The sequence below is a fragment of the Dermacentor albipictus genome, chromosome 3 (genome assembly GCF_038994185.2).
Source record: "Dermacentor albipictus isolate Rhodes 1998 colony chromosome 3, USDA_Dalb.pri_finalv2, whole genome shotgun sequence".
Taxonomy (NCBI): domain Eukaryota; kingdom Metazoa; phylum Arthropoda; class Arachnida; order Ixodida; family Ixodidae; genus Dermacentor; species Dermacentor albipictus.
The window spans coordinates 175,015,116-175,039,916 of record NC_091823.1 but is presented as its reverse complement, the minus strand read 5'-3'; the positions used below and the strand labels follow the sequence as shown (position 1 = coordinate 175,039,916).

The following is a 24,801-nucleotide window of genomic DNA, read 5'->3' as shown; positions in this document are numbered from 1 at the left end:
TCTTTTTCTGTCTCTTTACGTTATGCCTAGCAATCTTCGTTACATCGTTCTTTGCGCGGTCCTTAACTTGTTAAGCTTCTTTGTCAGTCTCCAAGTCTCTGCGCCATATTTCAGCACTGGTAAAATGCACTGATTATACACCTTCCTTTTCAATGATAATTGTATGCTTCCAGTCAGGAGCTGACAATGACTGCCATATGCGATCCAACCCATTTTTATTCTTCCATGAATTTCCTTCTCATGATCACGGTTCTCTGTGATTAATTGACCTAGCTAAACATACTCCTTCACAGACTCTAGAGGCTGACTGGTGATCTTGAACTCTTGTTCCCTTGCCCGGCTATTCATCATGATCTTTGTCTTCTGCATATTAATCTTCAACCCCACTTTTACACTCTCTGTTAAGGTCCTCAATCATTTTTTGTAACTCGTCTGCATTGTTGCTGAATAAAACAATGATACGGCAAACCAAAGGTTGCTGAGATATTCGCCGTCGATCCTTACTCCTAAGCCTTCCCATTTTAATAGCTGGAATACTCCTTCCAAGCAAGTAGTGAATAGCATTGGAGAGATTGTGTCTACCTATATGGCCCCTTTCTTTATAGGTGTCTTCCTGCTTTTCTTATGTAGAATTAAGGCAGCTGTAGAACCTCTGTAGATATTTTCCAAGGTATTTACATAAGCGTTCTGTACATGCTTGCATGTGCTGAAACACATTTTGCAAAAGGACGCTCCGACTATCCTGCAAAACCAAATATGCATGAAACACACCTGCATACACGAAATAGAAAAAAAAAAGAATGAAAACTAGCCAAAATCAGCAAATCAAAAACGGTAGCAAGCTCAGTGCATGCAGAAAAAAATTTTTTCATCGCCGCCACGAAGCCCTGGAAACACACATCCGTCCTCCACAAACTCGTAACCACATTGTGATGCGGTAGAGGCAAGCGCCATCTAGAGGTGTTACAAAAAACGGGCGCATCGCTCAGTGGCCTGCCTCTGAGATTGGTGCGCAAATCTTGGAGGCTATGACCGCCCTATGTATGGTAGAAATGCTGGAAAAGGGGTTTCTGTTTGCATTTCCACGAAACAGTTATGTTTTCTTGTATGCCAGCTTATGCGCCACTCGGATGGCCTGCTTGGTTGTGGTTTGGAATGATGTCTCACCAAGTGACGTCCAATGCTGGCATCAGATTTTTTGCGACATGGAGCCTTTAGCGCTATCGTGTTAATACGTTAGATCACAGTGGCAGCTGCTTTTCTAACAAATTACACTGCATGATTTTTAAGCTCAGTTTCGCCGCAATGCAGCCTTGTTATGCAGCAAAGCATACGAAGGCCGCGATCATGTTTGGATCAATTTTGTTATGAAAAAAAAAGTTGCATGTTAGAATCGAATAAATATCGTAATTGGACATTGTGAGCTGCCATTATTTGCTTGAAAATTTTCCTAAGCAGGCTAAAAATAGGCATTTTCAATGGGAGATAACGTCTGTTCAACACCTCACTGTCCCCTAAGCTCTGCCTGTAATTGAAGACTATCACAGTTCAAGCAGACCAATTGGCAACCAGGTACAACTGGGAATGCAGTAAGCACACTGTGCTCACACTATTGCAGCTGTTCATGATGGTTGGATAAGGTTGTGCTGGCAGACATCTCCTTTCCTTGTATGTCAATACAAAAACTTGTTCTACATGATTAACCACCTTTCTATAATTTCAGCCCCCTACTTTATACCCTATTATTACGAAGCCTCCAACTATTTTAAGTGAGTTATGCTGTAGCTATGCTTGATGCTCGCTCTTGGTCTAGATATTTTTCTCCTCTGGCCTTGTGCAATGTCATGCATGGCTTCTGTGCAGCAGCTCATGACTGCTCCTTTATTTGCTTCTGATTAGTTGTGCTACTACAAGCATGTAGTATGTCGCATTGTTACACCTTTGTCTGCAATGCCTGCTTGCAGTTTGGCCTGCATGTTTGCATGTACGCCTGCATGTTTTGCAGCTCCCCTAATGCTTGCTTTGTTTTCGCACTTCTAGGTCAGTGACACATGTGCGGTGAGTTTGCAATACCTCTCCTCCTTCTTTCACTAACATCTTTTGCAATTGATCTCCAGTGTAGTTACCATGTTCATTAGTGGATAAGATGAGGCCTTTTATTTTTTATTCCCAAGTTACTACACCGTCTCAGTCACTCCCTGCCTTACATACAAGGTTTGGTTGGTGTTTCAGCATGTTGGTAGCATTTTCATGTTTTTTTTTTTGTCTGGCAAGACAAACCAAAGTGACTGACACACTTAAGTAGGCGAGGCAGTACAGTAGAACCTCATGTATACATTCTGGAAAAAAAATGTGAGAAAAAACTTACTACAGTGAAACCTCGTTAAACCATAGTTGGCCAGAGCTTGGAAAAAGTACATACTAAATGATAGTACTACTTAACCGAAATAGGATGATCAGCCATTTACCTCGGAGAGAGTGCGATGAAAGGGGAAAAAACATGCAGTATTTATTTACTTCGCACGACAAACGTGTTATTTTCGTTCGATGCCGCCGCGGCCTAGCTGTGACGACAGCGGCCTCAAACTTTCTGAAGCTGTGAGCCAGCTTTTCAGCCAGCCCCCTCTTCTCGGCAAACACTCACATGGCAGATTCCTCGTTGGTGTTACATATTCTCCATGCACAGGAGCGGTAGTGTTGCAGAAGTCGCGGGGCACCTTTTCATTGCGGGGTGCTGTTCTCGTTGCGACGATTGCATTTATGAGGCTGGCGTAACACGCAGCTTCTGCCACTGTCGGGCCTGAATCGCCCGTGCTGTCGCTTTCCGTGTCGTCCTTATCACTGTCACCAGGCAACACTTCGGCAACAACAGAGGCAATGATGGCAAAAAGTCGAACCTCGTAGACGACGTCTCTTTGCGGTCGCGGCAACGCTGCCGAGCAACTTCTTCGCATTCCAAATGTTGCACACCGTAGTCAACAGTAGACGACCCATGTTGCGTACCAGCACCGACTTATCATGTTACATTCAATAGCAGGAACGATGTCTAATTTTTCTTCTAAGTAAGCGCCCGGCGTCTTTTATACCTGAGTTTCGGCATGACGCTAGTTCCCGCTTGCACAACGCGACAACACTCTCTGGCACGGCTCTGAAATGATGTTAATGTTGATGGGGCTTAACGTGCAAATGCACAGGGCGCTTGGAGGCTTTTGTGCTGATTTCTGAGGCCTGTTGTTCTGCTGGGCCGCCCGATGGAGACAACACACCGCCGTGTTTGTGCGACAAAAAGTGGAAACGCTACGTGTTAACCGATACGTATGCAGTAAGCCGGTACGGTTTATGTGGATACAAAACAGATTGTGTTCAATGGCCGCCGAGTCGGGGATTTGATTTTACTAATTTTAAAATGAAAATACCGTTTAAGCGGGTACGGTCTAACGAGGTTTTACTGTAACAGAGAAAATGTACGATTCAAAGTCACTAAAAAATTGGCAAACTTAGTTGCCATCTACATAATGCAAAGTGTTGCACAAACCGTTGCAGTACAAGGTGCTGACGCACGCTGCCCTCATGGCTGCCGAGTGACCCAAGATGTGCATTGCCATTTTCACAGCTTCAGCAATCTTTCGTTTGCATTCCTTGAAGTCAGCCTGGGTCACCAGCCTTTTCAAAGTGGGGCACTTTGGCGGGAAGTTTTGACATGCCCACTCGGCGCAAATGGCACGAGACGTTGATTGGCAGATTGTGGCACGAGACGCCCAAGTGACTGCTGTCATTCAGTCGCACGTTGTCACTTTCCTTTGTGAAACCAAAACGAAGTCGAGCTTGTGGGCAACACCGGAATATGATGCCACCTGACTGCAACGCGATTGACGTTGAGTCGTGCCGCCTGCAGCTTGGAACAGCAGTACGTTTGAGTTTAATAGTGTACAGTACGCTTCTGACGGCACCAAGCCCCACCTGCTGTGGAACAGATAGGTGAAGATGCTTATTGCAGCACCACCTGTGGCGATAGCTGTGAATGCAGGGTGCAACTGGAGGAAATTTGCTGGTACCAAAATGGGAAACTGAATGTACGCTGGCATTTTCACGTGAGACAGGCGGGCGAGTATGAGGGGGAGACTGCTGTTGCGACAGATGGCTACTATTCTCGATTGCGCACGCCTCGTGCCTTTTCTCGCTTGCACGGGATCTAGCGACGGGAAAACATATTATGCGATCCTAGTTTGGTGATGTACTGAACGTTGGGGATTGCATTTTCTGGGAACTTATAAACCGGTAGAAAACAAGTATGTATTAGGCCATTTTTTGTGTTCTCAATTGCAAATGTTGGTGCCGGGAGAAACATAAGTCACAGGATCGTATCAATGAGGTTCTGCTGTATTTGCCATTACACTCGTGCCAAAGCTGTGTCTTTTTATCATACTCGTTATCAACATGCCGATGATGATTATAAACAAATTGCATTTTAAGGTAGGGCGGTAACATGTGCCATCACACTCCAGCATATGGTACTCAAAAGGGCCCCGAACCAGTTTTTTTTATCAAAGTGAAGAAAGGCATTTGAAGTGAAAACAGGCTATTTCTGAAGTACATTGCTGCAAAAAGTACTTCAACGCGTTCAGCAGAAGCGGAGTTATTGGCAATCAACCGTGGCCTCCGCTGTGCTCCTGTTCAGTCTCCAATGCCGTGCACTGCGAAGGCCACGGCACAGTGGAGTGTGCCATGAGTGCTCCGTTTTCTAAATGTCATTGTGGCGCGCAGCTGAAATTTCATTTTGGATGTTAACGTAGACGCCACGACTTCTGCCTTTGGTGCCTATGACATATGAAATGTAAGCCAAATGTAGATGTCTTCAGCTAGCCGCAGTGCGCTGAGTGAGTGGACTCATGTCTGTGGCCATAGTATCTATGCTGTGTAGCTGACCGCAGCTTGATGTCAGCTATCGGCCGATAGCAGCCGTCTAAGGGAATGACAAAATAAAGCATACAGAAGAGAGTGAGGACAGGGCCTTTGGTTAACAAGAGAGTGTTTGAGAGGAAATGGACTTCGCGATCCGCTTGCGATCTCCACGCACCGTGTACAACAGAAAAACTTGGCTGAGATGTTCACAGCAGCGCATGCTACCCGCAGACTATGTTATTTCACCAAGCCCGAGGGGTGGTTCAGGGTCCTTTAAAATTTTTGTGTCTTTACCATTGTTAGATATTCCAGCTCCTTGATATCTGTACATCCATGGTTATATATTCTGAGACTATATAGCAAAATTTATTAGACATCACTGTGGTTCTCCTCCACTTATGCACCACCAATATTCATAACATCTCTTTGAATGTCTATTGCCATAATATGCTTACCCATTCATTCTTGCCTTCACATCCCAAGGCTTCATGGAGGCTGACCACATTTTTATCCTCATTTAGATTCATATTATGACATTCCAACAAGGTGTGCATAGTGCATAGTTGTCCCTGCAGTACTGTATTTACTCGCATAATAGGCGCACTTTTTTTTTCAGAAAATCTGGCACGAAGTTCGGGGTGCGCCTATTACGCGGGGTAAAATTTACGAAATTTTTTCAACTCGCATTCCCGCGCTTTAAATTTTAAAATATGTCAGGAATATGGCTACTCTCACATAATTCACCAATAAATCCAGCATAAAAGGGAAAATAAAAGCTACCTACTTAACTTTTAATGAACAGGCGGGAGACGTTGACTGAACACACACGTAAAATTTATTAAGACTATTCAGAGTCCGAGTCCGAGAGAACATCCTCATCACCGCCGGGTGGAGACTCGTCTTCCATGTCTGAGCTCCACAGCATGTCGTCTTCGCTTGCATTCAGTGCATTGGAGATCCCAGTCTTCTTGAAACTATTCCTGGCGACGTCATCCGAGATCTCTCGCCAAGCTTCCACGATCCATTCGCACAGCATTTCCATAGGCGGCCTCTTAATTTTGCCACCGGGGGTTAGTTGACGCTGTCCTCCAGCCATCCAATTGGTGTAAAGCCTTTGAACGTTGTCCTTAAAAGGCTTATTTAGGGAAACGTCCAAAGGTTGCAGCACGGAAGTGAGGCCTCCCGGAATCACGGCAATATCCGTACGCACCTCTGACAGCTTCTCTCGTACATGTTCTACGAGGTGCCCGCGAAAACTGTCTAAAACGAGCATGGCCGGATACAACAGCGCTGGCACAACGTTGTGCGCCTCCTCAGGGCAAGTTCGTGGCATCGCATGAAGCGCGTTGTCTATCCGGAGCTTGCTTTGAAGTCTTTCACTTCGATGCCCTGCGCTCGGGCAATTCTGCGCGCCTCCGTCTGCACTATGTCGAGAGACACTGCACAACCGTCCTGTCGAAGGCCCCGTATGTGAACTAGTTGATCTTCTACTTGCGGATACTTTCTCTACTTTGCACTGCGGAAGGCCTGTCGCGACTTCTTTGTGGCCTGAAGTTTTTCTTGCTGACCTCGCCAGTAGCGAATGCTTGTCTCTCCGACACTGAAATGCCTGCTTGCAGCACGGTTCCCATGCTCGAGTGCATACTGCACAGCTTTCAGTTTGAATGCAGCCGTGTAGCTGCCGTACTTGCCCATTGCGGAACACGCGACCACACGAACTGCACGCCGTTTGCAAAATGGCGAGATGTGGCGATTTGTCTTTTCTTTGCCTGTTTCAGCATGTGTAGAGTATTGATAGCGATGGCACTGTCGCTTGTGTCGAGTCGCCCGGCCTCCGAGAGTTGCCCAGCTTTCCGAGCTGCCTAAGCGAAGGTAGCGAAAAGCTTATATCCGCGCGGCGGTTTGGAGAGGAGGGGGGTGTTATCGATAGTTGATGGAAGAATTATTTTTCGCTCGTTGATGCGTTTTTCTTTCTTTCTTTCTTTCTTTTTTTTGTTTCTACGGACGCGTTAGGTCGTCGTGCTCGCTGGCTTCGCGGCGGTTTGGGGAGGGGGGTGTCAGTAGTTAATGGAAGAGCTAGTTCGCGATGTTCTATGTGCTGTGGGCCCTCGGCAGCTGCGACGGCAGCAACACTAATGAGACTAGTATTCCAGCAAATGCGTTGATAAGCTTGGGTTGTGAAATGTGCTTGCGTTTTTTTTTTTTTTTTTTCACCCGAGATGGAGGGGCAGGAGGGCGTAAATGCGTAAATAGTGTAAATGCGGTACTGATCACAGTGCCAAGTTCGGGGTGCGCCAATTATGCGCGGAAATAAAAAAATCAAATTTTCCGCGACCAAACTGGGGGTGCGCCTATTAAGCGAGTGCGCCTATTATGCGAGTAAATACGGTATTTTTACATGCTACACACAGATCATCTTGTCGGATAAATCTACTTTTACAGCTTCGCACTCTGAGACAGCCTGCCCTAGCCCCTCAAGTTAAATCACAGGACCATTCCTTTCGATCTTTGTTCCCAGTTTTGTAGCTCTATATTGTTGTATTATTTTCTGTCTCCTCTAGGTGAATTTTATTTAGGATATGCTGCAGTTAAAAAACCATGCAGGTGGGTACGTAGATACAAAAGTATGCTCTTCATTGTTGCACTCCACCTGTCTAGCTTTAAGCTTTATTCTATTTTCTTTCGTTGTTGTTTGACTGCCTGCACCATGACCTGCGCACTCAGAGGCCTATATTCATTGAGAAACATCCCTGAAAGTTATGTTTACTAGATTGCAAATATATTACGAGGTGCTTAATTGGTTTTACATAAACCAAGCTTTGCCAATCAGTTGTCAGCAACCGATCTTTCAGACACCGAATGTTCAGAAAATTGGTTTGAATATTGCCTGCTTATTGAAATCAAATACAAAGCAGCGTTCGCAGTGATTGCGACTGTCAGAGCCAGCATCGTCACCATTGTCACATAGGGATGGCAAGGACGATGTGCCTCTTCTACGAATTGTTTACAAAATCTCATTAAAAATATAGTTATTGTACATACCAATAAGTTGGTGGCAGCAAAAGTTTAAGCCATTTTTGGCGTTACTGAGAATTGCACGCCTAACGGGACTGACTAGCAAAGTAGTTAGTCTAGGCATGGGACAGCATCATGTTTGTGATTGTTGCCGAGTCATTTGATAAATGCAGAGTATGAAACATGCAATTAACCTTACATAAGACATGTTGTGTGCCAGAGACAACAATAAAGTACTGTCCGAGAGTTAGCAATATAGTATAAAAAGTGCAATTCATGATTTGAAGGGTAGCTCTAGAGCTACCCTACAAATAAACCTACTCACTCAATTTAGTATTCTTGTTTAAGATATTGTAAATAAATTTCCCTTCTGAGAAGGTAGACTTTGCTGGTTTAATCTTTTCTCAATTGGCAGAATTGGAGGTGCGCTACATTTTTCTTGTTCAGTCAGGTATGGATTCGATTTCTACATTGTTTAGGAAAATTAGGCAAGTTGTTGTGGAGTGACAATATTTCAGCTAGTAATTCACTTGTAAGTGCAGTGATCGTGTGTTTCTTCTTTCCACTTCTATTCTTTTTTTGTGTGTGTGCTGCCAGGTAAATGAGGGCAAGTACTGCTAACTCAAGCAGGGCTGTGTTTTAGCTTTTTTCTTTTTTTTTCACATCGACGTCATATTAATGAAAGTCAACAGTCATGTTCCCGTTTTGTTATGTTACACCTATAATTTTTTCTGTCACCTGTCACTCAATGTTCAGTCATCACTTCTCCTCAGTGTTGTTTGTTAATTTAGTAGAACTTGTTGTTGGGCGAGTTGGTAGGTATTAGCGAACATTGTTTAACTGCGCGAGGAAACGAACCACAAAGACAGCGAGGGACAAGGACGGGCGCAGACTTGCAACTAAAGTTTATTCCACAAGGTACACATATAAATACACAGCCGACATACACCACTGCGCGTGCGCGAAAAAAAGGAAAGGTAAAAGATAAGTAAAACCTTGTATATGCGAAACGCGACCTACCTACGCTCGTCAATAAACCTAATCTCACTGGTATGTAAATAAACTGAGGTGTCACTGACACATTGTTGTCCCTTCTTTTTAATATGGTACGCCTCGAGTAGCTCTCTGGCTCGGCTATCTCTGCAGCGGCACAAAATCTTTGTTTCCTTCATGATCGGCTTGCACGTGCACGCCAGGCAGTGGACAGGCAGGTGCCCATTCGTTTTATTTCTAATAGACAATTCGTGCTCACGCAAGCGCACATTCACACACCTTCCTGTTATTAGAAATAAAACGAATGGGCACCTGCCTGTCCACTGCCTGGCGTGCACGTGCAAGCCGATCATGAAGGAAACAAAGATTTTGTGCCGCTGCAGAGATAGCCGAGCCAGAGAGCTACTCGAGGCGTACCATATTAAAAAGAAGGGACAACAATGTGTCAGTGACACCTCAGTTTATTTACATACCAGTGAGATTAGGTTTATTGACGAGCGTAGGTAGGTCGCGTTTCGCATATAGTACAAGGTTTTACTTATCTTTTACCTTTCCTTTTTTTCGCGCACGCGCAGTGGTGTATGTCGGCTGTGTATTTATATGTGTACCTTGTGGAATAAACTTTAGTTGCAAGTCTGCGCCCGTCCTTGTCCCTCGCTGTCTTTGTGGTTCGTTTCCTCGCGCAGTTAAACATTGTTTGTTAATCTTCAAGTTCATGCCCCACATGCTAGTTCCACTAGAATGCAACGACTGTACATTTTTCTTTTCGAGGATATTGATGAGCTACCACTCGTGACTTGCTATTCCAAGTGCCTGCAATATTTTTAGTAATCTAGATATTTTCCCGTTATCAGTCAGGCACCCTGTGATTACTTGCCCCAAAACAAACATACTCTTGAAGGGTTTCAAACACTATAAATACAGAACTTTTGTTTTCTCACCAGTCAATTTAACATTGGCTTTCCGCACCTTTATTCTAAAGCTAACCCTCAGGCTTTGTCACTTCACATCACTATTGCGGTGTCTTAGGTGTCAAGCAGAACACAAGGGAAAAGGGCAGACAATCATACTATGTACTTGCAACTGACCTTTATTGCAATAGCAATTATATGGACACCCCAGGCGCATTTCTGCCGCCACCGTGATGCTTCGTATAAAGTCCAAGGGCGACAACATTGTTGCCATATGCTGTATGTACGAGTGCAAGCACGCGAGGGTGAGTCGGCAATGGCGGCTCAATCACGCACATGCAAAAGAGGAAAGCAGAGAGGAAGTGTGCCGTCTTCGTCCCGTGCAAGGCACTGTGGGGGTTCAACTCTGGTGGCGGCTGCATATGGCGCAGCCGCATGGGCCCTATCTGGAAAGTAATCTGCGATGGGGACAGAGTGCACCGAGCGTGTTCTCGCCACTTAGTTCATGCTGCAGCAAGAGGCAGCACGGAGGTCGGTTCGCTCACTGATGCTGCCACGCATCCTCACTCCAGCATTTCAACAGCAAGTTTCCGGGGTCATTGAGTGAGAAGTGTTTGTTTGCTTGTGGGCGCATGACCAATGCTTGATAAATTAGTTAGTAAGCCAATGCTTACAAGTTTATACAGCCGATAAAACTGCTATCCTTACACCGTATAGCTGTCTGCTAATTTGCTGTCACAAGTGGTGCTTCGCCTTTCGGGTGAAACTGCAACTTTTATTAAAGCCACACAAATAAATAACTTCAAAAGACCCTTTCTCAAGTCACATATGCACAGAAAACTACACAAAAAATGACCAATGTGTGGACAGCACAATCATTAGTTTTTGAAAATGTGGCACTTTTTTGTAGCCTCTTGCATAACTGTACCACAGTGCCGGAAAACGACGGCTGCATTGCTAAACAATGCCAAATACCCCCAGCTGACACAATGACCAGCCGAGTGCTTCTAGATTTTCTGCTGACATCTGTTTGTTTGCTTGATGCCACACTGAAGGGTGAGCAGTGACTGGAAGAAAGTCTCTTTTCTTTCCACAGCTGTGCATGTACCATCGGTTTCTTCAATCTGAAAACACCGTGTCAATGCTGTGAACCATTGACTTTCCTCTTTAATCTTGTGCACAGCATTTCATTTCTACCCACTCCTCTCCCTTCTTTTCCTCTAACCCCTTAGTGCTGTAGTATGTTGAAAATAAATGCACACTGTGCACAGAATTGCATGTTTTTGGAGTGTAGCTTTAAAGTTGTAAGTAAAAGCTTTGAGGTCTTAAGGCTGGATGGTTTGACATGGTTGTGTAAGGTATCTATGGTTGGACATGGTTGTAAGGTATCATCCATTGTTCATAACATGTTAAATAATATCAAATGTCATAGGAATAGGAGCGCCAGGTCTAAAAAACTTCATGGCCAAACTGCTGGCCTACGTACATTCAAACTTTGCATGGAGGTGGTTTTTCATGGTGCATGCAGTTTAATGCTGCATTTTTAATGTATTACATTTATCAAGAAAAAATTAACATGCGTAATGTATGAAATCTTGCTGTAACAAAATAGTGGTGCCATCTGTTGTTGGGGTGAAACATGTGCCATGTTTTTGTTATTATGGCGATAGACCGTACCACTTTCCTCTTTCAGCAAAGTCTGCATTTTTTTTTCTGTTCTGTCACTGCAGACTTTGTGTGCCTCCGATTCCTTTTGGCCGATACAGGCAAGTAATGCATTTACATGTGGCAATGTGACATCAAACTGCGTGCTCCATGAAAGAACATTGGAGCATGAAAGTCGAGCGCCAGCAAGAGAAAGGAGTCGCATGTAGACCTAGCACTCCTATTTATGCGACATTTGGCGACTTTATAACTTCCAGTTGATTGTATCCAATGGGGTCAATCAGAGTTAACCATCATTGGCTGGACCCGCTGACGGATGGCACGCTGTATCCATTCTCCCCATCTCTCTCTCTCTCTCCTTTCTCTGCCTTTCACCCTGTAGATCTTCGGCGGCCTGCGATGCACCTTCAGCCACACCGCCTGCGCTCCTGACAAGGAACGGAGCCGCTGCGACACGCATTGCATGTGCCGCCCCTCTAGAGACCTAGGCCTCCACCGACACCCGCCGACACGATCCCGCCAATCGCCGCGAAGCTGGTTACGGCATTGGGACGGCAACGCTTTCCAGAGGGACACCAGGGACTCATTTCGTGTGCCGGTCGGCTCGGCTGTGCAGTGGCTGGCCAAAACAAGCGGTACACTGGAGGGGCACGGAAACTTTGCCAAAGAGGTTGTCGCTGCACCGGCATAGGGACTGCCCATCTGTTGCAGATGCGCGGCATGATGAGAGCTTAGAGAGATTACACGACATCTAGAGAGTTGTGGTTTTGTGTGTGTTCAGCGCCGAAGAAGAGCTTTTAAGTTGTTTTTTATTGGACTGATATTGATATGCTTCATCGAGGCAGTGGAGAGGTGCACTTGCGTGTAGAACTCGTTGGTTGCTTCGGTGAAGCGACGCGAAAGTACGTTGCGAAGGCGTGCGTGTTGTGTGGGTATGTCGGGCTCCTCCTCTGAGGGCCACGGTTGTGTGCTGCTGCAGTCGCTGTGTGTTGCAGCTGGCCACTCCTTTAGGCTAAAATGACACCCAAGTCATTGTGCTGTATTCCTTTTTGCCCTTGCGCTCTCTTCATTCCTATTTCTTTCTAGTGTTTTTCATTGCATTGTCACCGGGAAAAAGTACTGTGAAATCCCATACGACGGCTCGCTTGGCATTAGTGTTCTATTACAAAAGCTTATTTCAAAAGATTCGTTTTCTGCATAAAAAGTTTCTTACTGTCTGCATTGTAGCCTTGCTCTGTGCAATTCACTTCTAACTGATGCTCAAAACTTGATTTCAATTAGTCCCTTCTTCTTGACTGGTAGTTTTTGTTTGCTCTGCTCTGCTGTGGTTCACCTGTTTTGCTTTTAAAACTGCCCCGTTTGCAATGTGCAAGCGTCAACTTCACCCAAAGACATATGTGCCACGTGTTCACCGTTCACTGCTTTTCTGTTAGCCGGTGAGAAGCTACCAATGGCATTTGTGTATGCAGTGATATGTTACGTGAAGCCATGTTGCTCTTTCCCCGGCCAGGGAGGTCGGGGTGGTAGAGATTTTGTAGATGAATAAAGATGCCTACAGTTGTTGCGCCATGACTTGTGTTGCTCTCGTGTCAATGCTGCTGCTCTGGTCTCCAGTTTCGATGCATCCCAATAGTTAACCGTGTGTGTTACATGTTTGGTTTTTCTATGCATGCATGTATAGAGCAATTGCCCAAGTATGATGAAACAGTCTGACATTTAAATGCTGTAGGTGCTTTAGTTAAACAGCTGAATTTTTAATTAGCTGCTGTGTTTTGCTGATGGTTCTGTTCATTTGTAGCACTCCATCTTGTGGGACTGCGCAGAACATCGCTTGGCGTCGTGTTCTTCAAACTGCAGCGTCATTGCTTTCTTACCCTTACTTCTGTCTCTTTACAGATTGTTTGTATTGATTTCCGGACAAGACACGTTGCCTTGGCTGGGTTGGGTTTGTTGCACAGACTGATAAGAATTTTGAGGGAAAGCCTGCTTCTTACACGCTGTTGTAAAGTCTCTTCAAAAGTATGTGTGTACATGGAGACATAGTGACATTCGTAGAGGCTATAGCTATCTTTGGCATTAGGCTTCACACCATAAATCGACACACGATCCTTACAATGAGGCACGTTGTCAATCGCATGTTTCTATCATTGATGTGTCAAGGGGTAGCTTTTCTTTATCGCAGAGTAATTGTTTGTAAGGCACAGATTGCAGTTTGGGAACCACGTAGATGTGAGAAGACCATCTTCATCTATACGTGCAACACTTTTCGTCCACATTTTTTTTGTACAGCACTGCCGTGTGTGACTGTGTAAAGCACACTGCTTACTTTATCTGCAGTGTGTGTCTAGTCCTGGTGTCACAAGTGTGCTTCCATGCCTTGGAAGTGTGACAGAATGAATTTCATGATAACCAACAGTGTATGGGAATCCTGTAGGTAGACACCCATCACGCATGCATCTCGATGTACTCTTGCACACAAACAATTGATGGGATTTTCTTGTGCTTGGTGCCATAGTCTAAGCAATGGAAGCCATTAGAATGCCTGGCAGGACTAACATGCTTTGGTTTATCCTTTTTGCCGCCCCCTGGTGGTGGCGGTGACAAAGGATGGATAGTATGCACTTTCCCTTCTAAAGTAAATAGTAATGGCAGGGGTCACCAAGCTCATTCTTTTCTGCCGAGTCTTGTCTCTACCTTTGAAGGGCCCTTCACCAGGTTTGGCCATTTTAAACAGATAAGTGTAGTGTATACATTGTGTACTCACAATTGTGTCTGCCAATTATTACACCACCGCATGTTGTGAAAACAGCTGAAATTTGAAACCCAACTACGCACGCCCTCTTCGAGGGAGCCCCGCTCGCAGAAGTGTGCTTACATGATTCATATTGCTGAAATGTCGCTCACCGTGACATGCTACTTTAAGAATGATTTGAGGCCACAGCAGTTCATGAATACTTTGTTTAGCGCAAAACAACAAAGTATTCATGGATTTGCACCGACTAGCCCGCCAACGTATTGTACTGAGTTACAGCAGTTATTTGTTAGATCCGTTGCTTCACTAGGCGATTTCAAGTTTAGAGAAACAGTAAAACCTACATACTGAATGTCTGCCAGTTTCTGTTTTACTCTGTGCCATAGAAAGAGGGATGTACTTCTGTTTCGTCTGCTTGTTCCCACATTGTACAGTCATAAATGCAAAAAAAGGAAACAATCTCCAAACTTGTGTGCACTGAGGAATTCGTTTCTATGTAGTGCAGAAGCAGCCAGACAATGGCTGTGTTCCAATACTCGCCGTAGATGGCTAAGTAGATGGCTGAGTGGGCAGCAGCCATCTTAAGTCTCATTCCAATTCTCACTAAGACATCAAAGTAGACAGCTTTGCGAAGACATCATTGAAGTCAAAAACGATGCGGGCTACTTTCCTGTCCAAACAAGATGACAGCTGAGCAGGACGCTTGGAAAGCCGACAGGAAGGTTGCTTGCGCACAAAAAAACTTACACATGATACTATGCCCTTAATGTAAGCTACATTGTGTTTTTCATAGGTTTGCAGGCACAAAGACTTAAAAACAGAAATAATGTGTGCTTTTCTCAACTTGTTGCTGTGAGGTGGCGTCACATCGCAGACGAGTCTTCCGCAAGTCTTCCAGACGGCTAGAAACGCATTTCATTATATGGCATCGAAGCTGTCTCCTTGCCTGTCTATGTAGATTGTCTGATGCTGGTCAGAATCGGAAGAGACTTAGTAATGCAGGTGTTCTTATGCACAGTGCAAAACGAGACAAACTCAACAGCTCGTATGCGAGACGGTCGCCGGAAGTGCTCTGCACAGCAAAAACTTGGAAAGGACCTGACGCGCTCCTCCAGTTCTGGTATGGGAGAACTTGGGGAAGGAATTTTGCTTGCAGAAGCTAAGTGGCACAAGTGGAGAGATGTCTACGGTGGCAGTCTAGCTCACCTCCTCAAATCATGGGTTTGCAACAACTATTTATACCCCTGGTATTGATGAACCAATTTGAAAAATTCTTGCAATAAGTGGAATGTTCCCTAGAGAGCATGTAACAACTTCCAGTGTATGACCAAAATTTGCTATGAGGCCTCCTGAGAGGGGCCCTTTAAAATTCACAGTTCGTGGTGTACTATCAACTATTTTATAGTTATCTTGTATCAAAGATCAGAAATACAAGTGCACTCTGTTTGACCTGCTAAAGAGTAGACTAAGTTGAAAAAATAAAATATAGCTTTGACAGCTGTGACGCAGATTTCCCAGCATATTGAGTCTTAGGGTCAAAGCATGAAGGCAGATTAGTGGCTCTGCAGCTTGTCTATGAAGGGCTGGAGGTGCCCCAGGAGACACAATTACTGTGAATTGGGCACCATGTTCTGTTGAGATGTTCCAAGAGTGCCTGCTTTGGCAGAGTTCCCACTTGTGTGTAAATGCAGTTATAAAAAAAAAACTGAAGGCCTTGAAGGCTGCACTCAATTCGAGGCAGTGCGCAGGAAGGTGGCAGTGTCGGGTCTTTTAATCTACGTAAGCACAAGAGCGCCGTTCACTTTGGGGCATGCATTGCCTGTGCAAACTTTTGCTTGTTTGATTCTCAGTCCTTTTGTACTCGAAAGACCGATGTTTCACGTATGCTGCATTAGTGTGTATGTGATGTGCTTGTGTAGCCGCTGACGCTCGGAAGGGCTCCTCCTCTCATTCCAGATGCAGAGGAGGCCTGCTCCCTGCTAACGCCCGAGGAGCCTCCACCGTACCATGAGTCGCTAATGGAGCTGGACTGCGACACAGTCCATGCCTGAGCCAGTGAGGAGGAGTACTCCTCTCACAGGACTGAATGACGAGCGGAGGGCAGCCAAAAACAGACATCTGCGTCACAAACATGTGCACTGCGTATGCTGTCTCTCTTTTCTCCCTCTCCAAGCAGATGACAACTGGCCAGTGCTGTCTGTGGGTGTGTGTGCATGTGTGTCCATTGCCAGCTTTCACCCACTCTCTGACATGCCTTGGCAAGATTGTGCACTACGACATCCTACACCAGATGCTGACTGACATTAGTGTACATGCGCACTGATAACAGCTCTGTAGCTGTCACTTCGGTTACCCCAAATGGCCGACAAGAAAACGTGTGCTTACAAGAAAGCTCATGTGTTGTGTAAGGTGTACTTATCAAATGTAAGAAAGCATTTAACATACTTTGCATTGCCAGGCATAGGTAGTCTACAAGTCAGGATTGCACTGGCTAAGAGGCCTTTCGGCCAGAGTGTGACTGCAGAGGCAGGGTTAGCACTCGACTGTTCACTCAAGTGTTTCAATGGTGCCAGGTCTCTGGGCTAATGCTTAGCTCTTTGTGAAGCCATATGAGATCAGCTGTGCTGCCATGCTTTAGAAGAGCTTGAAGGCACGTGTACTTTGAAAGCGTCTTTGTCTGTGCACTGTGTACGGAACACACCTGGTGATAGGGCTTTGTTATGCTTGAAAAGCTGCCATTCCATTTCCACAAATGCAAGACACTGAAGAAAAGAGTGGCTGCAGTACAAGCTGCACCAGTGGGAGATGTTGGCTGTGATGGACAGGTATGAAAAGCAGTTGGCAGGAAGTCGATCATTCCCATTCTTGTCTTTACACTTCTGAGTGACTCCAACAGAGGCATTCTTTGTTTTTTCTGATGGAAAATACTTTTCGCCAGCTTTTTAAGTGCAGTGTAATCAAGGCTAATGTTCTTGTACAGATGCTGCTATAGCCTTGTGGCAGCCAAAGACAGCTTGTGCAACAAAAGACAGATTGTGTAACAAAAGGCAGTAGTGTATGTGTACTTGATGCTTGTGAGACCCTGTATTCTTGGTAAATATGGTTTCTGAACCTTGTGGGAACTGTTGCCAATCCATCAGCAAACAATGTACCTTCTTAGGTGAGTGGCAGCAACAGCACAAAGGAAGAAGAGGCAGAAGACCGGGGCTGATGCTGCCCAAAATAGCGGATGTTAAGACCCGAGACCTCTCAACATTGAGACTGGCATGATGCCTGTCAAGGCTGGTATTTAGCACTTGTGTTGCTCTGCATGCATGTTGGAGAATAGATGCGATATGCAGCCTACTCAACTCTTCCTGGCTGCACCCTGCAAAGTCAGTGCACCAATTGGAGCGTTGCACAAAGACCGCTTGATGGGGCAGTCTGGAGCAGCAACTAGGCTATTGGAGTTGGCCTACGTGGTTCCAGAGCTGTTATTGTTTTCCCAGGTTTGTTTAAGATTTCTTTTACCAAGCTGGGTCATATAGTCCAAAAAGCAGCCATGTACTAAAGAGAGACCTCCTACTAAGCCATAGGTGTAATGGTTCCAGTGTCTATCATTAGTGTAGCGCAATTCTGGTGCAGTAGCAATTATATGGACACTCCAAGCAATTTGTTGCTGTCATCATAGCCTTGGACTCCACGTATATTTATGTGTATGTGTGCTATATACTTATGCATGCCGTATATGCGGGTTAGATTGCTACACTATTCATATTCAATCACTAAATTTAGCGATACCAGGTCTTGCACTCTTGACTAAGTTATTCCAAAGAATTTTGAAAATGGCAGCTTGCAAACAAATTTCATGATGCATAACATTCACAGCACATGCCTTTTTATCCTAAATCTTCTTGGACTATTAGATATTAAAAGGTTCAAAACATTATCGGTGCTCGAACCAGAAAGTGGTGCAATTTTACTGGTGCGTCTCTTTACGGGCAGTGTAGTGGCACCTGTGGATGTCGTTACAGGCCCTATAGGGCGTCTTTAAGGGTGCCAGAAATTTGGCACATTCATGTGCGTGAATTCACATTCACACATATAGTTAGAACACCATCCAAGAAATTCAAGCGCACTGATAAATCTTGCTATCGTAGTCGGTGCTTCACTCTTTAGTCTAAACATGCAATTTTTGTCAACCAATGACCCAGTAACTACTAGAATTTGGTGGTCTTGTCTTTATTTTTTTGGCTCAGCACTGAGTCCTGAAAAACTTATTTCCGATTCAGTTTTGCTGTGGCTGCGTTTTGACAGATAGTGCCATGGCACTGTGTGGAGTGAACGCTCTTGCATCAAACATGGCCTTGGTTCATGCAATGAGATATTTCTGCACATTGTGAAAAAATTGGATGTCTACCATAGATCGCAATATTTCGTTTTTTGTAGTTAGATGTCTCTCTGGGTGCCCTATATGAAGCAGGCTGGATGAGCAGTCGTTCCTCAGGTTACATTGAGCCTGGCTTGCAAACGTGCATTTTTGTCTTTCCTTTGAGACCATGTTTGAACTGGTTTGCAAGATGACACATCTCGGCTCCCACATACAGCAACTCCGGCAACCATTAATCTGCTATGGTATTTCGGGGAGCTGGTTAGTTCACTGCACCATGACGAGGAACTTTAGAGAAGAGAAAAAAAAATAACGGACAACATACTAGACAGGACAACCGTGGTTCCAGTGGTGCTCATCACATGCACTGTGTCCTTGTCTTTGTTTTGCATACGCTATGGGAATTCTGGGCAGTACATATTGTGGTAGCTCAGGGTATAAGGAATTCCTGCTTAGCGCTCCATTCCCAGCCACCAATATTGTGGGTGACAGGCACCCAGGTACGCTAGGATTTTGATGCACAGTAAGTACTTCCACCCTGTGGTTAAGGTCTCCAGTACCTTACTGAAGTACCTCTCATGCCTGGAGTATAGCTTTGAAACAAAACCTAATGAATGATGAGCCATGATGAGCACCTGTCATCTCCGATATTGCTGTTTTCCATGTTCTGATTTGCCTCCTTGTTTCTTGCATCATTCTTGCTTTACAAATAAATGTCGAAATAAATGTATCGCCTAATATACGCTGCTTTTGATCAAAATTGTGCAGTGCTTGGGTGTCGATCGATTTGGGTAATACTTAGCAAGTGCGGTTTCCCAATTTTTTTCATGCATTTCATCATTGACTGTATGTGTCAACATGTAACTAGCCCATCTGCTTACGCACCTGTGCTTGTGTGCAGGACAGCAAATCACACGTATGGCATTACATGTTTAAGTTACGGGTACTGTAAGCAATTCCAAACGTAAATTTATTGTTGCTTTGTAATAACTACGGTGCTATCCACTTATAATAGTATCTCCAGGTTAAATTGTTAGTGCTTATCACGGCACCTAGACACGCTGACCTTAATTCTGCAACTGGGGAATGTTTATTATGCATGTTACTATTACATGTAACAGTAACATTTCTTTCATGCCGCGTTTGTTTGGTGCAACATCGAGACAATCAATTCCTGGGTCGGGGCATGGTTACCTGCATTTCGTAGTGTTGATGAGACCACAAAATAAAAGAAAATGAACTATGCTAAAAACAGAAGTTATTTTTTTCCATCAGATAACAGCTTTGTTAGTTGGTGTGCTAGTTACCAAAGCACCAGACTTAAGTGTGAAATAAGCTTGGCTCTTGTCTGCTGGGTGAGGCTCAACACTCGTCTTGCATGTGCGGCACATATATTCCGATTGCGGTCCTGTAATGAATGTGTCCACCTAATCGTAGCCGAGGGTGCAGGGTGACTCTCTCTGGATGTCCCAGCCAGATTCAGCATGATTTGCCTAGTGTCATTTTACTATTTCATTTGACACAGAGTCAATGAAGAAAGTAGCTTTATTTTATGTGCACCTGCAATGATGCTCCCATGAGTTAATCGGCTACTTTTGACAATCAGCTCTTCGATTTTTATAAGCTGTATACTGTTATGTATGATAATATATAGATGAGTTGCAGGGCGCAGAACAACACACATACACTTGGTTGACAAAATCGGCTAGTGTTTGAGGATACGAGTTCACCCTTATTTTCCACTTTATTCCCCTGATGTCTGAGATAGTGGTTGTGGGCTAACAGGGTGGCCGTGTGCTTGCTTGGGGGGAATGCAGTACCACTACCAGAAAGAGACGCATGTTCAGGCCTGTGCACAGGCCCTTTGTGACCCTCCTGACGTGCTTAAATAAGAAAGTCACACTAAGGGCCCTACAGCGCTGCAGTGCAAATCCGGGCCTCTAGCAGTGTTTCAGACGCTACCACACAGTGCTGAAGTACTCTTGAAAGGCTCGGGAATAAGTACATTTGCTGAAATAAATCGGTATGTGTCTGTTTACTTGAATGCTTTTTCGGATGATGTGGCTTCTGACATCAAATGCACATGCCAGCAAAGGGTTGAAAAATTTGGCACTGTTACTCTTGTGACCTCGCAAAAGCTGTGCCCTACACTATTGCCACTGGTGTTGGCCCATGGGAAATGTGTCAGTGGGTCCAGACAAATGGACTGTGGCTTAAACGTTGAGATACTTTCTGTCACCTTAGTCAAGCAGCACTTGCCACTGTGGCCGAGCACAGAATAACGATTTGGTTTCATTCCTGGCTGTGTCAGCTGCATTACGAGAGGTGTGCACCGAGAAAGTGCTGCACCTTGAGAAGCCCCAGGTGGTCGAATGTGTTGCACAAGGCCTCCCCACCATCAAGTTGGCAGTACACTGTGCATCCTCGGTATTTGTAGTTGCACCGTCACCGAGGAGAAATAAGCGTCCGAGCATTCAAGACTGTTGTAAGCATGCCCACAAGTTGACCCAAAGTGGTTTGTTAAAAAAGGCAAAGCACATGATAAAAGTGTACTGCATCTGAACGCCTTGCAAAACTGGGACTCTGCTGTGGTACTTGAAATAACCACCTTTCCTGCTGTACACATTCAGAGTGATGTAGCAGACTCAGTGGTGGGTGACAGATCCTTTTCAGAATTTTGCAGCAGCTTTCCTGCGAGGCAGTTTGCCCATCTAATGGTGGGATGCTCGCTTTTGCGCACGGCATATAATCTGAATCGCACTTGCCTAAAGTGATCACTTGGCTGCAGTCTTCCAGAAAAAAAAAAAAGCGCAGGCTGCCATCACAGACCATGCATGATCGTGCTGCATGTTGGGTCCATGGGCTATAGAAGAAACATTTGTGGAAACTAGAACTTATGGACGCTGGCACAGTTTGCAGCCAGTCACTTGACCACTCTTCACAACTGATCCCGACTGTACAAGCACAGTTTGGTCGTATTGTGACATGTGGATGTGGGCTTTGTGAAGGAACCGTGCGCAACAGACAAGTGCCAGTGTGTGCAGCTAGAGCTCCTTCTTCATTTGAACAACAGCCACCATAGGTCAAGCACATGTAAAGTGCAGAGAAGCGCATTTGCAAATTGAGGAAACAGTCTAATATTGCTACTCTCCTAATCACTCTTGATGCTTTGGGTATCATTTGTATTGCATGAATTGTACTGTATCAGTTTGCAGACACTTGGTCCCAAGCATTTCCACTTCTTGCATTGCTGCCAGTGCTTGACAGTTGTTTACTTCCAAGTACCATTTGTTTACGTACAGAACTTTTAAATCAATTCTGTAGACTCGACAATAGGAAGTAATGTGTTGGCTTTAAATCTAAACTCCAGCCATAACTACTACTATGGCATATGTGCCAGTGCCATCGTTAGGCTGAGCATATTTTTGCCACTGAAGCAGACATGCTCTTCAGGTTATGGCAAAGCAACAAGAATCTGGGTGCCCATGACAGGCATGTGGCATCAGCTCTGTACAAAAAAAAATTGAGAATGTCTGTCAAAAGTTTACTTACATTGGCTGCTACCTGTTACTGTTTAGGGTAATGGCCTTGTGAGGGTTGCTCTCTTCAGTTTATCATCTTCGTGCCTTACTCACTTGAGAAATTTTTAAAATTCTTGTTGGCTAAAACAATTTTCTGACTTTTCTCCAAAAAAATTTGGATCAGGTAGCATGGCTGCACAGCTAAGCTCATTTTAACAACGCATGCAACAAAGTAAATTTCAAGATTCTTATAATGAAAAGATGTGAGAAGGTATTTCACTGTAAATTTTGTGCAAAGCACAAAGCACTACTCCACAATAACAGTTTGTGTAGTACAAAATTCACTTTTCTGTACGCAGTTATATTGCATGTTTTTTATGTGACAGACCTTGCAGTTAATGTAATTTTAATTTGGGCAGTTGGACAGGCACAGTGTGATATTACATGCACCACTCTTATTAAAATTCATATCATTAACATTTTGTACGTGATACTAGTTCTATTGCAGAAAGTTGTGCTGCCCGTAGAGCGAGAAATCTCTTGAGCCAAATATAGTTCTGTGCTGAATTAACGTACCAAAAACATTAAATCGTATAAAATGATATTTCTTAGACAAAGTGGACACCAGGGTACCATAAATTGTGCAATGCCAAAAAAGATAGTTTAGTGCCAGAATACAGATTTACATTAAGAAGTAATTTCCAATTAACGAGAGCGAAGGGGTGGGAGTGACCAAGAGGCCCAATTTTTGAATCACGACCATATGAAGCCAGCAGATAATGAAGCCAAGGAAAGCACAGGGAAGTTGTGTAGTTTTGATTGAAATGTAGCAATGATAATGGGCACTGAAATTTGACGAAAAAACAACTTGCCACCGGTGGGAACCAAGCCCACAACCTTCGCATTACGTGTGCAATGCGCTACCAAGTGTGCTACGGCAGTGGCTGTTTCAATGTCCACATTCTCGGGTATCTATGGACGTGAATGCCCTTTCCGACCAATGGAGCACCCAATGGCTGAAATGTTGCTGTAGTGCAAGTGTCGGCACTTTTTTTTTCTTTTGTGCGCAATTATTTCTATGTCCTCTTCCTGGGCTGTGCAACATGTCTGGAGTCTCTTGTGTTTCAATTGTGTAGTACGATCGGCTCTGTCACCTTGTCTGCTGTGCTGGCAAATTCACGAAGCCAATGTCACTTGTGCTTTTTATAACAAGAAATAAAGTGCTGACAGTTTCGGTGCCGTGACTGTGTCAACCACTCATTGGGTCCGAAGGTACACTCTACAAGTGTTACTGGATTTTGTATTGAACAGATGAGCAAGAGGACAATGGAAACGCAAGCAGCTGGCCTCAGTCAAAATGTAATGGACTACTCGGTCATTGTTCAAGTTGCCACGGAAAAACTTGCCCCCTTTCTTGCTCTTGCCTGGTGTGGTCCATTGCCCATGGCACCACATTGCAGAAGTGCAGGAGCTCGCCAGCAAGATTGGCACCCACCAATCGAGTGGCCCTTTGCTGAATTGTCGAGCCAAGGCCGTGGCCTACAAGGTTGAAAGTGTTAGTGCCATCGCAGAGCCTATGCAGTGTGTGGACTCTCGTTTGTCTGCCATCCAGAGGTGTGCGCGGCAGTTTGCCAAGGAAGAACAATGGGATATTGGAAGGTGTGATGCATGCCTGACGGGCAATTTATTTGTACCACATTACGTCTGTCACAAAGCGTAAAAACAAATTGACATTATGAAGTCGCTCGCATTGTTGGCATACTGTCTGGACGTAATACGCAATTCATGCCAATTCAAACGTGAGCTTCTTCCTGCCAGTAATGTTTTTTTGCAGTTGGATGTCTTGTAGCAACGGTGCAGAACCAGACAGTGCCAAAACTGCAAGTTTGCATGCTGAACTCTATCGGACGAACTTTTGGCGAAAAGTGCAAGCACACACTCTAAGTACAACAGCAATGAACATCTCGCAACAACATTCAAGAGTTCTCCGATACAATCGCAACAATTTGATAACAGTGACAATCCGATGAAAAATAGTAATTGTCAAAAAATAATAGTAATGTATGCGTGAGAATATAAAACTTGCAGGCCACTCTGTGGAGCTAGAGCTTCTTGTTTAACTTGGATAAAAAATTTGGTGCTGCAGTTCAGCTACTCTGGCAGTGTTAAAGGAATTCACACAACCTCGCTGAGAGTGCATTGCAGCATTTTTTCGGTGAGGCTTGGTTCTTACGTGTGCGTGCCTCACAACATTTGCTTCGAGCAGATATGATTTTTATGTAATTCACTTTGTCGCATGACATCCTGGGAAATAGCAATTGCGACACTTTCAGAGAATTATGCAACAAAACGTAGACATCTGGCTGGGCATTGCAGAGCTCACCATGGGTAAATTTGACATTTTCTTTATCCTAAAGGTATTCAAATAGTGACAGCAGCTACATGACAAATTACCATCGGGGTAATAACAAAAAATTGGCATGTGAAGCCAAGAGGGTTGCATTTACACAAATTACTGCACTGACTATCATTCCCACGCTGGTACCACAAGCAGTCGCCGGCACCAGACTCTTTTCTAGCAATGACAGTATGAAATTGCGGTGAAGTATTAGAGCTGTTTCAAGATCATGTGGTGGCAAATCTGCAAAGTGCCCATTGCTCCCGAGTGTTCAA

At 44.6% G+C, this 24,801-nt stretch overlaps 1 protein-coding gene across 7 annotated transcripts in view; it reads left to right on the top strand.

Annotated features, from left to right (window-relative positions):
• Nucleotides 1–23,367, top strand: part of bbc (choline/ethanolaminephosphotransferase 1 bbc) — an 83,806-nt gene extending 60,439 nt beyond the window's left edge. For 3 of the 7 annotated variants that reach the window (XM_065432025.2, XM_065432029.1, XM_065432024.2), the window contains one exon: nt 16,195–23,367. In XM_065432025.2, coding sequence (XP_065288097.1) covers nt 16,195–16,289 — 95 coding nt within the window. In that variant the 3' untranslated portion in view covers nt 16,290–23,367. Of the gene's footprint in view, nt 1–2,040; nt 2,059–7,463; nt 7,507–11,868; nt 13,059–16,194 lie in introns of those variants that run through there. The other 4 variants (XR_010564410.1, XM_065432028.1, XM_065432027.1 and 1 more) reach the window with 4 other exon arrangements.
• The last annotated feature ends 1,434 nt before the right edge of the window (nt 23,368–24,801 follow it).